The sequence below is a fragment of the Charadrius vociferus genome, unplaced genomic scaffold (assembly GCF_000708025.1).
Source record: "Charadrius vociferus isolate BGI_N301 unplaced genomic scaffold, ASM70802v2 scaffold562, whole genome shotgun sequence".
NCBI classification, from domain to species: Eukaryota; Metazoa; Chordata; class Aves; order Charadriiformes; family Charadriidae; genus Charadrius; species Charadrius vociferus.
The window spans coordinates 537,855-551,383 of NW_009647234.1; the positions used below are offsets into that span (position 1 = coordinate 537,855).

General features: G+C 51.0%; 2 protein-coding genes across 2 annotated transcripts in view; both read right to left on the reverse strand.

The window, feature by feature from the left end:
- Positions 1-3,865, reverse strand: part of GNL2 (guanine nucleotide binding protein-like 2 (nucleolar)) — a 15,531-nt gene extending 11,666 nt beyond the window's left edge. Inside the window, exons 1-2 of the mRNA XM_009879876.1 lie at positions 3,770-3,865; positions 2,359-2,408 (exon numbers count right to left, since the gene is read on the reverse strand). Of these exons, the coding sequence (XP_009878178.1) occupies positions 2,359-2,408; positions 3,770-3,865 (146 nt within the window). The remainder of the gene's footprint in view (positions 1-2,358; positions 2,409-3,769) is intronic.
- Positions 3,866-6,886: 3,021 nt separating this feature from the next.
- Positions 6,887-12,916, reverse strand: RSPO1 (R-spondin 1). Its single transcript, XM_009879862.1, has 5 exons — positions 12,823-12,916; positions 10,406-10,597; positions 8,493-8,642; positions 7,874-8,062; positions 6,887-7,044 (listed from the first exon to the last, which is right to left on the reverse strand). The coding sequence occupies exons 1-5, from the start codon at positions 12,914-12,916 to the stop codon at positions 6,887-6,889; spliced, it is 783 nt and encodes a 260-aa protein (XP_009878164.1).
- Between the last annotated feature and the right edge of the window lie 613 nt (positions 12,917-13,529).

Here is a 13,529-nt window from a genome sequence, read left to right on the forward strand (position 1 = left end):
GCCCCGTTCGGAGCGGGGGGCGGGACACCGCCGCCCCGGGCAGCGCGGGGCCCGGGGGCCGGTTCAAAGGGAGGGAAGGGTGCAATAACGAGGGTGCTGGCACAGGGGCCCGCATTGTTTGTGAAATGTTGTTTGTTCACAGAACCGTAATAAGAATCATTTGGGCGCTTGGCATTAGCGCGCGTTTCCACTGGCAGCTGCGTGCATGTGGGCAGCGCGCTGGCTGGTCGGTGTGGGGATGCTGGTGGGAGCGCTGGCGCGGCGGAGCGCGCTTCCACGCGGCAGGGCAGCATCGGTGAGGTGTTTATGAGCGCACAGGGTTGTTTTTTCTGGGTTACTGGCAATGGCTTTTTAAAATTAGAAGTAATAACACTAGCGTTTTTGTATGCCTGTAAACAATTGCATGGACAGTGCAGAAACTTAAATCAAATTTAGGCAAATTATATGTCTAAAGACTAAGCTGACGTTATGTTACTGCCAGATTTTAATAGACATTGGAAAGATCCTCACCTTGGGGGAATTAACAAAGCTCCACTGAAACGGTGTTAATTTGTAGCAGAGATTGGGCTGGGGCCAAACTGCTCAGCACGTTGGGGGAATCGTTCCCCAAATGAAGGTCTGGCCCATCGTTTCTAAATAGTTATTAGCAGCAGAGTATTCACAGCTAGTTCCATTTCCTTCTAGTTCTGCTGCATGCTCTTCTAAATCCAGAACAATAACAGAGCTTCTGAGATTTTGTTCTTTTAATGATTTTCAGCATTTTGCTTTTAGGTAGTGGCTAGTCCCTGTTGTACAACAGAGTCCTAATGAGTCGAGACTTGTGAGATGTTTTGTAAGATGGCGGTCTTGAATTTTCAGTCTGTTTTGCTTAAGCCTACGATTTCTGTTTTTTCTCTTAATAGAATTATCTATGCCTTGGGCATTTAAAAAATACACATTGATGTGGGCATAAAAATTAATTCCAAATTGTAGATAATTGTTTCAGCTATCAGACTTGAGGCTCATGTAGAAGAGTTTTCCCAGGACAAGTATGTTTTCTATTAGAGTTGATATCAATCTGTCAGAAGATCCTTTTGATTTTCAAATTTTTAGACTAAATAGTTGAGTAATCCTTGCTCTGTTCTCCCCCACTCTTTCTTCCTTTTCCTTAAGAAAACACTCTTTTTATTGTTAGCAAGATATCTTGGAGTGCATCCAGAAAGTTGCTGTCTCTTTCTGTGAAAGAATAGAAATAGCTAGCTTCAGACATGAGGTTATGTCGTGGAGAACTTTTATTGGTAATGTGTCTGAGCGAATTGCTGAATTCCCACGTTGAAAGCTTTAACGGGGAGGTCTCAGCACTGCTCCCCAGCCCTGCTTTTGGTGAGCCCTGTCATCCACATCAGAGTGGGCTACAATCCTGTATTTTCTGTCATCAGAAAATGTTATATTGATAACACACGGGAATTGCATTCAGACTGGAATAAATTCTTCCATTCAGCTGCGCCCTCCTCTCTCTCAAGTTTTTCCTGACCAAAATTACATTACTGGGGCTAACAGTTAGTATTTAACTTGCAGTATCTCTGTAGCTGTGGTTGTTTACTTGTGTATCTGATAACATACGAGTCAGATATTTTACTCTGCTAAACTAATTTTATGTTGCTGTATGAATCACAAGCTTTTCATTTGCCACTGATGCATCCTCCCGTTTAAATTTTTAACTTTTGTGTTCTTTTCTTTTTCTTTTTAAATTGGCTACAGTGGGATGTTGTCTGTACCGTGTACCAGACGGGAGAGGGGGGTTTGTGATAGATGCCAGGCCTCTCGGGTCTGCCAAACAGCCTCAGCTTCGTTGACACGACTAGCCTGACCATTGTTGAAATCAAGTAATTTCAAATTTTATGTGGCCTCTTCCTTGTCAAAATCCCAGTGAATGTGGTTATGTGATGCCATCAGAATGACTCATTGCCATAATTACATATGTTCTAAGGGGTTATTCCCATTGTATTATTAAAAACTAGTGATGGTTGATTTTTGGCAGGGACTGTCTTCCTTGTATGATCTACAGATTTTGTCAATTAAATGAAGGAAAAATAGATTTCCAAGACTTCAGAACAAGACTGGACTTGCACTCAGAGCACTTTCTCGGTGTGGTATTGAGCTACTTTGTTTTATTTAACAGGATAAAGGCAACATCAGCCATCTTACTCTCCTTGTTGCAGTGATTGCCTGCAGAGCACAAGGACAGAAGTGGGTTTCGTAGCTAGCCTTCAAAATCACCCCGAACACAGCCAGAAGATATTTATTACTGTGGTTTATTGCCACGGTACTTTTCCCAACTCGGTTCCTCAGGAATAGGTTTTCAGGGCTATAGTTTACAAGAGCGGGAGGCAGGGCTCCTTGGCAAAAGGCTCCAGGTTTGACAGCTCCTTAACAGAAAAAACAAAAGCGGTCCAGATAGCGTTGCCTTGGATCTGGAGTTCCCAAAATGGTGACTGAAAGCAATAGAAGGAAGCTGGAGGGACGAGAAAATTGAAGTCCAGCAAAAAGGTGAAAAGGGACTTTGAGGGCATGGGCTGTGCTGTGGCCAGCGGGATCGAGCCCTCGGAGCGACCGTCATGCTCAGTCCTGCGCAGTTCTCGCGGGCTTGCGGAGCCTTCTGCTTTACTCTTTGAACGTACGCCACTGCGGCAGGTCCCGCTTACAGGAATTTGGTGTTTACTAGCAATCTGGAAGCTAGAGCATTTACATATAAATGTTTTACTTTTGTGAATTGATAGTCATTAAATAGTGACTTCTTTCCCAGAAAGCTGCACATGCTGCATCATGCGTGTTACCCTTGCGTGTTGCAGGATTTGCCGTGGCCTTTTGGAGGCCGTTTTAGTGGCGAATGGCAGTTGAGGTTCTAACCAGGTGTTTTAGCTTGTGCTGTAAATAACAATATATTATCTACCCGGTTCCCTCTTTTTCTTCGGCTAAGATCCTGCTGCTCTTCAAAAATCATGGAGATTCTGGCCATGTAGACTGTGGTTTGGCATTCAGTTGGGTGTAATACATTACCATGTATATAAATGCCATAAGGGTGATTTATTTATGGTAACTGTTATATATTGCTGGTATTTCTGTAATTTTAATAGAGTTTTTTTAAAGATGTGGTGCCGAATGTCTCTATGAAGACTATTGACTTAATAAAATCTGTAAATATCTATAAAATATACATTTTAATGTTCTCAGACAATGTAATCCAAGTAATAATATTAGGGATAACCTGTTTCACTATCCTACTCTATTTCCTTTCATCAAAGCTAAGATTTCTTCTGAGCGAGAAATCATTTTAATGTAAACATGAACTAAAAAGTGTATACATTGCCTCCATCTCCCTGGGGGTAGAAAGCCAGTAAATTATTGTTTGAGGAGTATGTGTGCACACATTTAACTTGACTGTAGCTGATGAAAAATACAGATTTATATTACACAGAGAGGATAAGAATATAATACAAGCAACCTGTGTTTGGTGAAATTTGTCTGCTTTACCTCCTAAATCTTGGCAAATAAGATAGAAATTAAACAGTTCCTAACCCACGACTGTAAGCTGTTAATATATTACTCCTTGGCCTTTGTTCCCCCTTACGCGGGATGAATTACCCAAAATCTAAGTAAACCACCTAGAAACTGCAGGTTTTGATAGAAGTCTGTCCAGCGAATAAACACCAGTTTGTTCAACAGTAAAAATGAAGACGTTTTCTATGCATCAGAGTTTCTGACAAAGAATCTGTCGGTCTGTCTATACATCCAGCAGCTGCTTCTCCAGTTGCGCGACTAGGTGGTCAAAGTACAGCACACGACTACACGCAGGACCGGAGCAGCAGCGGTTCCACACCACCATCCGTATAGGCGCGTTTGGTTTCCAGAGGGCAGCAGGTAGACAAAGTTCTGTAGGAGAGGCGCTCTCTTTCTAGGCATTTTCGGTCAGTTGGGATTTGACTCTGGTTTTGGTGAATAAAGCAAACAAAGCTTGTTCAGCAAACCCATGTATTTATTTATTTGTTTAAAGAAGCATATTTTACAGTGATGCCATGGAGAGAACACCACAACAGATCTCATTTGGTGGGCCGAAAGAGAGCGTTCATGTGCATGTGAGTTGAGATGACACCACCCTATCTAAGGAAATCTCCGGCTCGGACTGTTGAGCTCAGTGTGCAAATCACATTGGTCAAAGGCAAAATGTTTCTAAATTCACAAATGAACCAGCTCTCTGGGAGTGGGAATAAGCACTATTCTTGAGCTGATTAAAAAAAGAAAAGAAATTTGATTTGTTTTTTATATTTTCCTCCTAATTTTTCTAAAACAATTTAATCTTAAAATCACTCATACTGAAAAATCTTGGATTTTCTTAATATGCAGTTTAAACTTTCCTTTGCCTTTCTCCCTTTTTCTTCCCATTTTGCCATGAAAAAGGAAGAAAGGAGGGAAAAGGCTATGACAGAAAGAAGCTTGTCAGTTTTTCTAAAAAACTCTAGGAAGTTCTATAAAATAGGTTGTGTTGATTTATTATATGCAGTTTAGTTTTGAAATAGTTGTGCTAATATTGCCATGAGTTACTGTAGGGAATCCAGTCAGTGAAGAGAGCCTCCGCGTATAAAACCTTACTAATGCGCTCTCGCTTCTCTCTAATCCTTGTTGAGAACTGGATTGAGATACTGCAGCAGGAGGGAGGAAGGAGTCGTTTATGAATTCGCAAGCTGAGGTTCACGAAAGGGTTACTGATTATTGCTGCTAAAAAGCGGAAGGGGAAAATGGTTCTGCTTACATGCAACGCCATGGCACAAACAAAATACTTATCTCACAGGCTAGAAAATAAAGTGAGATCTGATCTTTCAGCTGGGAGGCTTTCAGGAATCGTCTGAACATGATCCATAAACAACTCAAAAGATGACTTTTAAGAACCTCTTTCTCTCTCTGCTTGGTATGCTGGTCGTTTATCATTGTGCTGAAATGGAATCCCCTTTAAAAGATATAACGGCTTCTTGTTTACTTAAACACAAAGTGGATGATGGGCTGAAAGGTTTTGCTGCCAGCAGAGCAGTCACGGAGAGCTTGGTACAGCTCCGGAGCTGAAACAACTGTGCAGCTCCCACGTCCTGCGCTGAGCCAAACCAGCCGCGAAGTGGACGGGGCGAAGGGAGAGTTTAGGTGTCCCCTGCTGGTGCCGAGTCCTCAGTGGGTGCCACGAACTGCCGGCTCTTCCCAGGAGAGGACCAGGACTGCGGGGTGCAGGCAGGCGACCCATCGGAGCGAGCGGGGGCTCTCCCGCAGGCGCCCCCGCGCGCTCGCTGGCTCGCTCTGACCTCCAAAATCGCAGGTGGCATGAAAGTAAGCGCAGCAGAGGCTGTATTCACCAGGTTTAGCTTTGGGGTGAGCTTTTCCCTGCCCATCACCTTACGGGGGGAGCTAGGAGCATCAGCAGCATGTCACTAATCTGCCCCGGGCACATCTCTGGGAGCCATGGCACCTCCCCTGGCTCCATCCCTCAGGACCAGAGGGCTTCGGCTGAACTCTAGAGGAATTAAATGTCTGCACATATTTATATTGAGGAAGCACATTTTAAAATATAAGGGAAACTGAGCAGTATGCCACCTCGTGACACTGCTGAGGGTAAAGCTCTCCGTGCCGGCAAGGCAGCGTTCCCGTGTGCCCCGCGCGCGTCTCTCGAGGTCTGTCCCACACACTCCTCGTCCCGGTTCCTCTGCCCAGGTGTCGGCTCTTGCAGAGCAGGACCGCTTATGCTGAATCCAGGGAATTCCAGTCGGTGGCATGCAGACCAGTAGTTTCTACCAAACGTAACAGTTTGCTTCTCTTCTGCAGAGCCCGAACTCTGCCTTCCCCCTCCCGCCTGCCTTCCCTCCTGCTATGCGCCTGGGTGGTGTTCGGGTGGACGGACGAGCATGTCCCTAGCACGGGATGGAGTCCCGCAGCTGTGACTGTACAAGCGGATTCACAATGTTTCGGCAACCTGCGGTTTGTCGTAACCTCTCATTTTCTCAATCTGCTGCGTGTTAAGTGGATCCTTCAGTGGGAAATTCCTCGGGGGCTCCGCGGAGCACAGCTGGGGTCCTGCGAGCGCAGGACGGCTGATTTGTGGCTGCAGTGCAGCTGGCAACATTTTCTGGGATTTTCTTAAAGCTTTGGTGAGTTTCCCTTCCACAAGTGAGTCTCTGTCCTGTGGGACACCAGCCTCCATAGGGGCCAAGGCATGAACCACACACTCAGGAAGCTGGTTGTCATTTTGTTTTTTGTTTTTTTAATTTGAAATAACTCTTTGAAGCAGATTCAGGGCAGATACCACTGACCTCTTACCACAAACGTTTAACATGTATTCGCAATGATAAAGTCATACAGCTTAAAACACAAAATAAAGGGGGGAGGGGGGGGGAAGAGAAAGAGGCCACCGCCTTTGCATGAGTCCAGGTCCCAGGTTGGGGAGAGTGTCCATGCGGGTCCAGGCTCGTCCCGCGGGCTGCAGCCGTGCTGCGCTGGGGCACGTGCCCGGTCTCGAGGTTGAGGTCTCTGGTCATGAAGTCTCACGTCTGGGTCCTTCTCTGACTCGTACTCCACCTCTCCTCCCCACAGCATCCCCTGCGGAGCCCTGGGGAGGTGGGCTTCCCTCCATGTGCGCTCCCACTCCTCTTCTCGGCAGCGTCCTTCTGCGTCCTGGCTGGTGTGTGTGTGTGTGCAGTCTCCTTAAGTATTGTGTGTGTGGTTTCTGTCGGGCCTGTGGGTCAGTCTGGCAGTATATGTCTGTCTTTCCGGACACGCGTACGTGTTGTGTAGCAGTGCTCTGGTTCAATAAAGCTTTCATATACATAGCAGCAATGAACTCTTGCCATCAGGTGACGTAAAGGGGCAGCTACTGGGCAGGGCTAGCAGACGTCACGGGGACCGTGGCCCCTCTCTGTTTGCTCTTCCTCTTCTTGGTGCCAGACTTAGCATCTTTGGTGTCTTTCCGATTTCTGTTCCCATTAGCATTATCTTGCTTTCCTTGCTCTTCCTTTTTCTTCCTTTTCCCTGCAGAAAAGCAAAGGGGCACCATGAGGTACACTAGCAGAGCGAGCTGGCCCGCGGCCCGCTGCTGCCAGGGGTGGCCCGAATGGCCCGTGCCCCTGCCCACGCACAGAGGTGCCCGAGAGCCACCCTGTCTGCCAGGCTGTGCTTTGTATTGCGAGCTGTTGCCTAAATATAAACAGGGAAGGAGGATCAAATCTGGATTTAGCTTTGTAATCATCAGTCTCCAGCAGAAGTGTTAACACTTGCATTTCTCCGTGGCTGCATACCAAGCCCCTTAAGCTAACCACGCTGCTGTGTGCATCAGTGCAACAGATCGCCCGTGTCTGCCTCCCCCTGCCCGGCTGTGTAATCCCCGTGGTGTTAGTCACTGCTCAGAACCAGTTTCTCTCAAAACACTCAACCCAGCTGCAATCCTCATCCATCCCATAAGAGGATGACCAAACCACCATTCATCCTGAAGACACTCTAATTCCTGGGAAAAACACAGACCTAAGCATTCTGGTAGAGGAGAAGATGACTCCCATCAGCGCAGCGCACAGGCGTGCGCCTTCAGCTGCCCAGGTCCTTGCTGCTCTCTGGCCAGGGAAGAAGCTAAAATATCTGAAAGCTTGTGGGACACACGGCAAGCCGTGCTGAGCATCACCCACCCGGGGTCTGTGCCGGTTCCACCCAGGGGTCCTTCTATCTGCCATCACGTTTTGTTCCCTGTACCACAGAGGGGTAGTGAGATGCGCAGCGCATTTGTGATACTGGGCAACTGGCTGAATACTTCTGCCTGACAAATAGAGGGCGGTGGGGAGGGATGGTGAGATATTCCATGTCTGCTCACCTTCAGGGCACTGGTTCTTCTGCACAGTGCATCGCCGCACCTCCGTGGTGGCAGGACACAGGGATACGTCTCCAGAGGGAGCATGCAGAATCCGCCGCGTTCGGTCTTCATTGCCCTTCTTGAAGCCACAGAGCTTCCTCTTCTTGGAGCAGGGCCCCCAGGGCCCCCACTCACTCATTTCACATTGTGCTGCCACATAACAAGAGAGGCTCACAATAACTCTCATTTCTCCGTTGCTGCCTCAGGACTTCCCAGAGCCCTTGCACACCATCACATGTCTCCCCCACTTTAGGCTTGAGGGGTATGTTTGTTTCCCCAGCAGCTTCCTAAGTTTTACAGGCACCCCCTTCCTTGCCATACTGCACGAACTCTGAGTCACGCTTCACAAACACACAGCAGCAGCGCTGGGGTGCTGCTCCCCGTCTAGGCTGGTTTCCAGAGGGCTCTGCCCTCTGAAGGTCTGGGTCTGGCCTGTACCGTCACCCACTCAAGACGGGTGAGATGAGCCATCGTCTCTGAGGGGTTCGTTTTATCATCTAAACCAATCTGTAGCAATACCTGTGACGGGACCTGACAGATGCACAAAAAGCTCAGCGAAAGGTGCCTGAGCATCGCTTACCAGGACTGCTGCACTCCATGGTGCCGTTGGCAGCAGAGTAGCCTTCAGGGCATGTGACGTAACATCTCCCTTTGTGCAAATACAAACCTTCCTTACATTTTGTGCAAAAGTTTCGACTGAAACAGGACTCACAGTTCTCAATTTTGCATTCTGGGGAAAAAAAACCACAAAGTCGTCATGTAGTCTGATGTGAGCGAAAGACTGAGGAGTCATAGAATCACAGAATGGTTTGGGTTGGAAGGGACCTTGAAGATCATCACATTCCACCCCCTGCCCTGGGCAGGGACACTCCCCCCCAGCCCAGGTTGCTCCAAGCCCCATCCAACCTGGCCTTGAACACCTCCAGGGATGGGGCAGCCACAGCTTCTCGGGGCAACCTGCCCCAGGGGCTCACCACCCTCAGAGTAAAGAATTTCTTCCCAATATCTCATCCAAATCTCCCCTCTTTCAGTGTCAAACCGTTCCCCCTTGTCCCATGGCTCCCCTCCCTGATGCAGAGTCCCTCCCCAGCTCTCCTGGAGCCCCTTTAGGCACTGGAAGGGGCTCTGAGCTCTCCCCTTTTTCGCCTTCTCTTCTCCAGGCTGAACCCCCCCACCTCTCCCAGCCTGTCCTCCCAGCAGAGGGGCTCCAGCCCTCCCAGCATCTCCGGGGCCTCCTCTGGCCCCGCTCCAACAGCTCCGTGTCCTTCTGCTGGTGGGACCCCCCGAGCTGGAGGCAGCACTGCAGGGGGGTCTCCCCAGAGTGGAGCAGAGGGGGAGAAGGAAGCTCTTGACTGCTAACTAGAGTTCACTCCTGGCTCCAAGGGGTCTGCCAATGGCCAGGGCAACTCTCTGAACGTCCAGGCCCAGTTGTGCTACTCAGAAGTCAGTTTTGCACTGTTCCCTGGTATAGAACAGAGCCACTGTGCTGCAGCTCTCATAGCCAGCAGCAGCTGCTGCCAGATTGAAATCAGGCAGCATAGAAAAGGTTTGGGCTGGTGTTCAGCTTAAGCATCAGTCACCCGAAGTGAGACAGTGCAAAGAATAAAGTCCCACATCAATCGCTCCAGCTGCAGCTACAGTACAGGCTGCAAAGAAACAGAGTTAGATGAAATCTGGCCATGAGGGTGATTTGCATGAAACTGCCAGGGAAGCGATCACATTTTTCCATGTCCAGCTTCTTTCTGGTGCTGTGGCTGAAAAGAGGCTGTCCCAGGCCAAGGATCCCGTTCAGAGAGCTGCTTGGCCATGGTGAATAGGCAGAGGAGAGAACAAAAGGTACTTGTGTGAGCAGTACCCTAAAAACTGAAAGGATCTCCCTCCTCCTTCCTCCAAAGAAAGAGGGTGCCGGTCTGGCAGCCCAGGTAACAGAGCTTCCCAAATATCCTGCAAGATGCCACATCCACAGCATACCGGGGTGGTGCTGAGCATGCTGCAATGGGGTAACCCAGTTCTGAAGGCTTTGCTGGTGGCCCTCTGCTCTAATGGATGACTGATCCATTATCACCACCTGCCCGCAGCATGGAGAGGCCCACAGAGGCTCTCAAAGACCAGGAAAGCCAAAACTCAAGTCAAAACTTGCATGGAAGGGCTGATGTAGGGGCAGTGGTTGCTTACCCGACTTTTGAGGGCACTGTTCGGGCAGTATCTAGTGGCTGCTCAAAGGGAAGGAGCATCTCAACCTGGCTGCAGGCTGTACCAGCTGCGCAGTGCCACGGCAGGGAAGCTCCTGGGCATCCAAGGCGCATAAGCCAACATTGGTATAAATTACGGGGTTATTCCCTGCGCAGATCACTGCCCTGCTCAGCACTCACTGCCTTGTCTGCTTCAATACAGCCACAGCATCTCCCCTCCCCTGGTCAGAGGCGGCACGATCCCCTGCAAAGCACCGCCACCCTCCCGCATTTCACCCTTCCCTCCCACCCCCATACTCACTGATGCACTTGTTCATGTCTGTATTGCGAAGGCCAAAGTATCCCAGTGGACAAGATGGTAGGCAAATCCCAATTTGCCGGATATCATTCCTCTCCAGAAGGATAAAGAGTTTGGGGGAACATCTCAGGCACCCATTGAACTCGGAGCACAGGTCGCAGCCTCTGGCACAGCCCTGACTCAGCTCGGTGCTAACTGGAAGAGCAAGAGAGAGGCAGCGGTTAGTGCCCGCCTGTGTGGCCGGGCTCTGTACGCACCGGCTTTGGCCCCAAAGCACCGTCACCACCGGCAGGAAGGGCAGGGACCGGGGCAGCCCGGGGGCTGGGGTCCTGCTGCACCAACGCGCTTGCTGTGGCTGCCAGCACCGCTCCGGCCGGGCTTCCCAGCCCCGTGCATGATGCCCACCGGTGCCAGCGCCACGGTGAGCACTGGCACGAGAGCCACAACAGCAGCAGTGGTGAGGAGCAGGACCCAGAAGCAGCCACCAACTCTAGAGAGTCCCAGCGCTGTCTCCCCAGCAGCCCCCTGCCTCCCAGCCCTGACCACCAGCCCTGCTGCCCGCGCTGGGCAGACACCCGTGAGGGACACACGCCCGGGTGGGCCACTGACTCCCCGCCACATCCCCTCTTGGAGCTGGCGGTGCCACCCCGCGAGCTACGGGCACGCTGCAGGAGGAGCGGGGACCAGAGCCGCGCAGGGCTGGAGTGAAACCATCTGACTAATTCTGTGCTGCGCTTCAGGCCAGGCTGCATCCCAAGCTAGATCTCGCTCCGACCCCACTTATGTTAACTATATCTGGCAGTGCAGGAGATTTCACTGCCCCCAAAATAGAGATGTGTTCTCAGCTCCTAAGTTCAGTCCAAGAAAAATACTCAATCCCATGTCTTGAGAGTTTTCTGCTTTTAATTATCATATAAAATGCTGCTTGTTTTGAAACCAATAGCATTCTTTGCAGGCTAGAATGCAGGTTATTTTTATTAGTTTATTATGCAAGCAGTGTCCTTGTTTATAAAAAAGCTGCATATTTAAAAAATGTATTCTTTTAAATACTCTGTTTACTACACTTCAAAAGCAAGTGTGGAGCACCACAGTGTTCACATGCCAGACTGAGAGGTAAGAAAACTTTCCTCTCCCCCCAGAGTGACCCGAGACCACAGCAGCTCCCCCGCTGCCTGTCCCAGCCCCATCGCTGGGTCTGAGGGTGCGGAGGCTGCTGCAGCCTTGGAAAATGAAACATAAAGCAGAGAGGGGTCCCCAGCCCAGCGGACCCTCAGTGCCCCGCTGCCAGGAGGGTTTGCTGTGTCTGGACCGGGACCTTCCCTCGGCATTTTGGGCCCTGGCCCCCGTACGCAGGGACCCCCAGGGGATCCGGCCCCATCCCTCCTGCAGTGCCAGGCGGCCGTGCCAAGGTCTGCCTCTACGGCAAAAGTAAAAACCGGGCCCTCGCTGGACACTGCACTTTATAGCATTAGCCATGACATCAAGTTTTCCTTGTTCTCACAGGGCTCAGCAGTCCCAGTTTTAATATAAAATCATTTCTACAGAATTTAATTTAAAACAGTTTTAATGTAAAACAGTTCTAAAACTAGCTTACATAAATGAGGGCAAACCCGTGTGGCTGCTCTTGTGCCGATTCAGCCTGGTTGCCCTGCGTGAGCCCCGGGCTGCGACTGGCCAAGGATTGTCTGCACTGGAGGGATAATTCAAATCTGCACTCCCCGTGCACCTTGGGTCCCACTGCAGCCAAGGCGCCCCACATCCTGACGCCCCCTCAGCAGCGGAGCGGGCACCCGTGCATGGCTGCTGCCCGGGGCAAAGCCTGCCGGGGGTCGGGGCAGGACGGGTGGCCGCGGGGGAAAGGAGGGTGCAGAAGGGGAGCCTGCCAGCGGAGCAGCGCTGGGCAGGCGGATGGGGAGTGATGCACGCCTCCTGCTCACACTCTCCCTTCCCTCTACCGCTCCCTTCTCCCAGGAAGGTGGGGGACGATGGTGGGGGACCCAGAGGTTGCCAGCCTCGGTGGGACGCGCCGCTGCCTGCCGGCTCAATGCCTGCAGGGGACCAAGGCGGGCAGGGGGGCTGCAGCGCTGCAGGAAGCGGGGAGGCCGATCCCGTCCTGCTCCGCAGAGCTAACTCCTCTGGCCACGAGTGCCGCCGTCGGCCTGTGGAGCTGCTCCTCCCTGTCCCTGCCCTGCGCTGCCTGCAGGAACCGGGGCAATTGCCTATGGCTCAAGGCTGTGGCAGGTCCAGCGGGACAGGGTAGTGCACATCTCTGCACAGGAGTGGGAATTGGGGAGCTCCGAGGGCTCATAGGGCACCTCAAGGCTCTGCCCAGCTCTTTGCGTTGGCAAACACATTCACCATCTGCACGAACGGTACAGCATCAAGAGAAGAAGTAGAGAAGAAAAGGGTTTCATACATACTTCGTCTTTGCCTCTTGCCCTTCACCACTTTGCTGCTGCCTGTTAGATCCATCGAGCTTAGAAAAACCACCACCACAAACAGTCCAAGCTGCATAGTAACTCTCCAGCGCTGCAGCCCCTCCGTCGCAGAGTGGTCGGAGGAACCCGCTCCACAGCTGGGGATCTCTCTGCTGCTGCTAAAACGTCTCAGGCAGGATCAGAGCTGAGAGTCTGTGCACGAAGCCTGGTACGGGACCATATCCACAAACTACATCAGCAACGGCGAGCTTAGGTAGCAGGTAACATGGCTCTACCTTCATCCCCGTAAGGAGCGCAGGAGCTTGGCTCTAGTCCCATTGGGGGGCTCTGGCAGCGAGCGTTAGCTGCTTGCAGTTTCCAAGTGCACTCGCAGGAACTGCAAAGGAAGAGGAGAACAGATTAAGTTGCCGGCCGACATCGTTCCTGTAACGGCTGGGCTCGGCGCTGCGCACAGAAGCCATGGAGTGAACTGGGGGAGAGGCACACAGGGGGTGCAGGCAGACAGCGAGTCGCCCTCCAGCCTCATCCACCAGCCACTCTGTTGCTGAATAACAGTTAGCACACGTAGAAGCGCCTAACGCAGCTATGCCATCTGCTGATGCTGCATACAGTTATAGCTGTAACTTGTTTAAAATAGTGCCAGTCCCCCTCGGCCGCCCCTCCTTGAGCAGCAGATGGCCTCTGCGAAC

Bases quoted from the DNA above. Each gene is read 5' to 3' on its own strand.
- RSPO1 (XM_009879862.1), bottom strand. From the start codon at position 12,916: ATGCAGCTTGGACTGTTTGTGGTGGTGGTTTTTCTAAGCTCGATGGAT. The intron at 10,598-12,822 runs GTATGTATGAAA...TTGCTCTTCCAG, and splicing joins GGGCAAGAGGCAAAGACGAA to TTAGCACCGAGCTGAGTCAG. The intron at 8,063-8,492 runs GTAAGCGATGCT...GTTATGTGGCAG, and splicing joins CATGGAGTGCAGCAGTCCTG to CACAATGTGAAATGAGTGAG.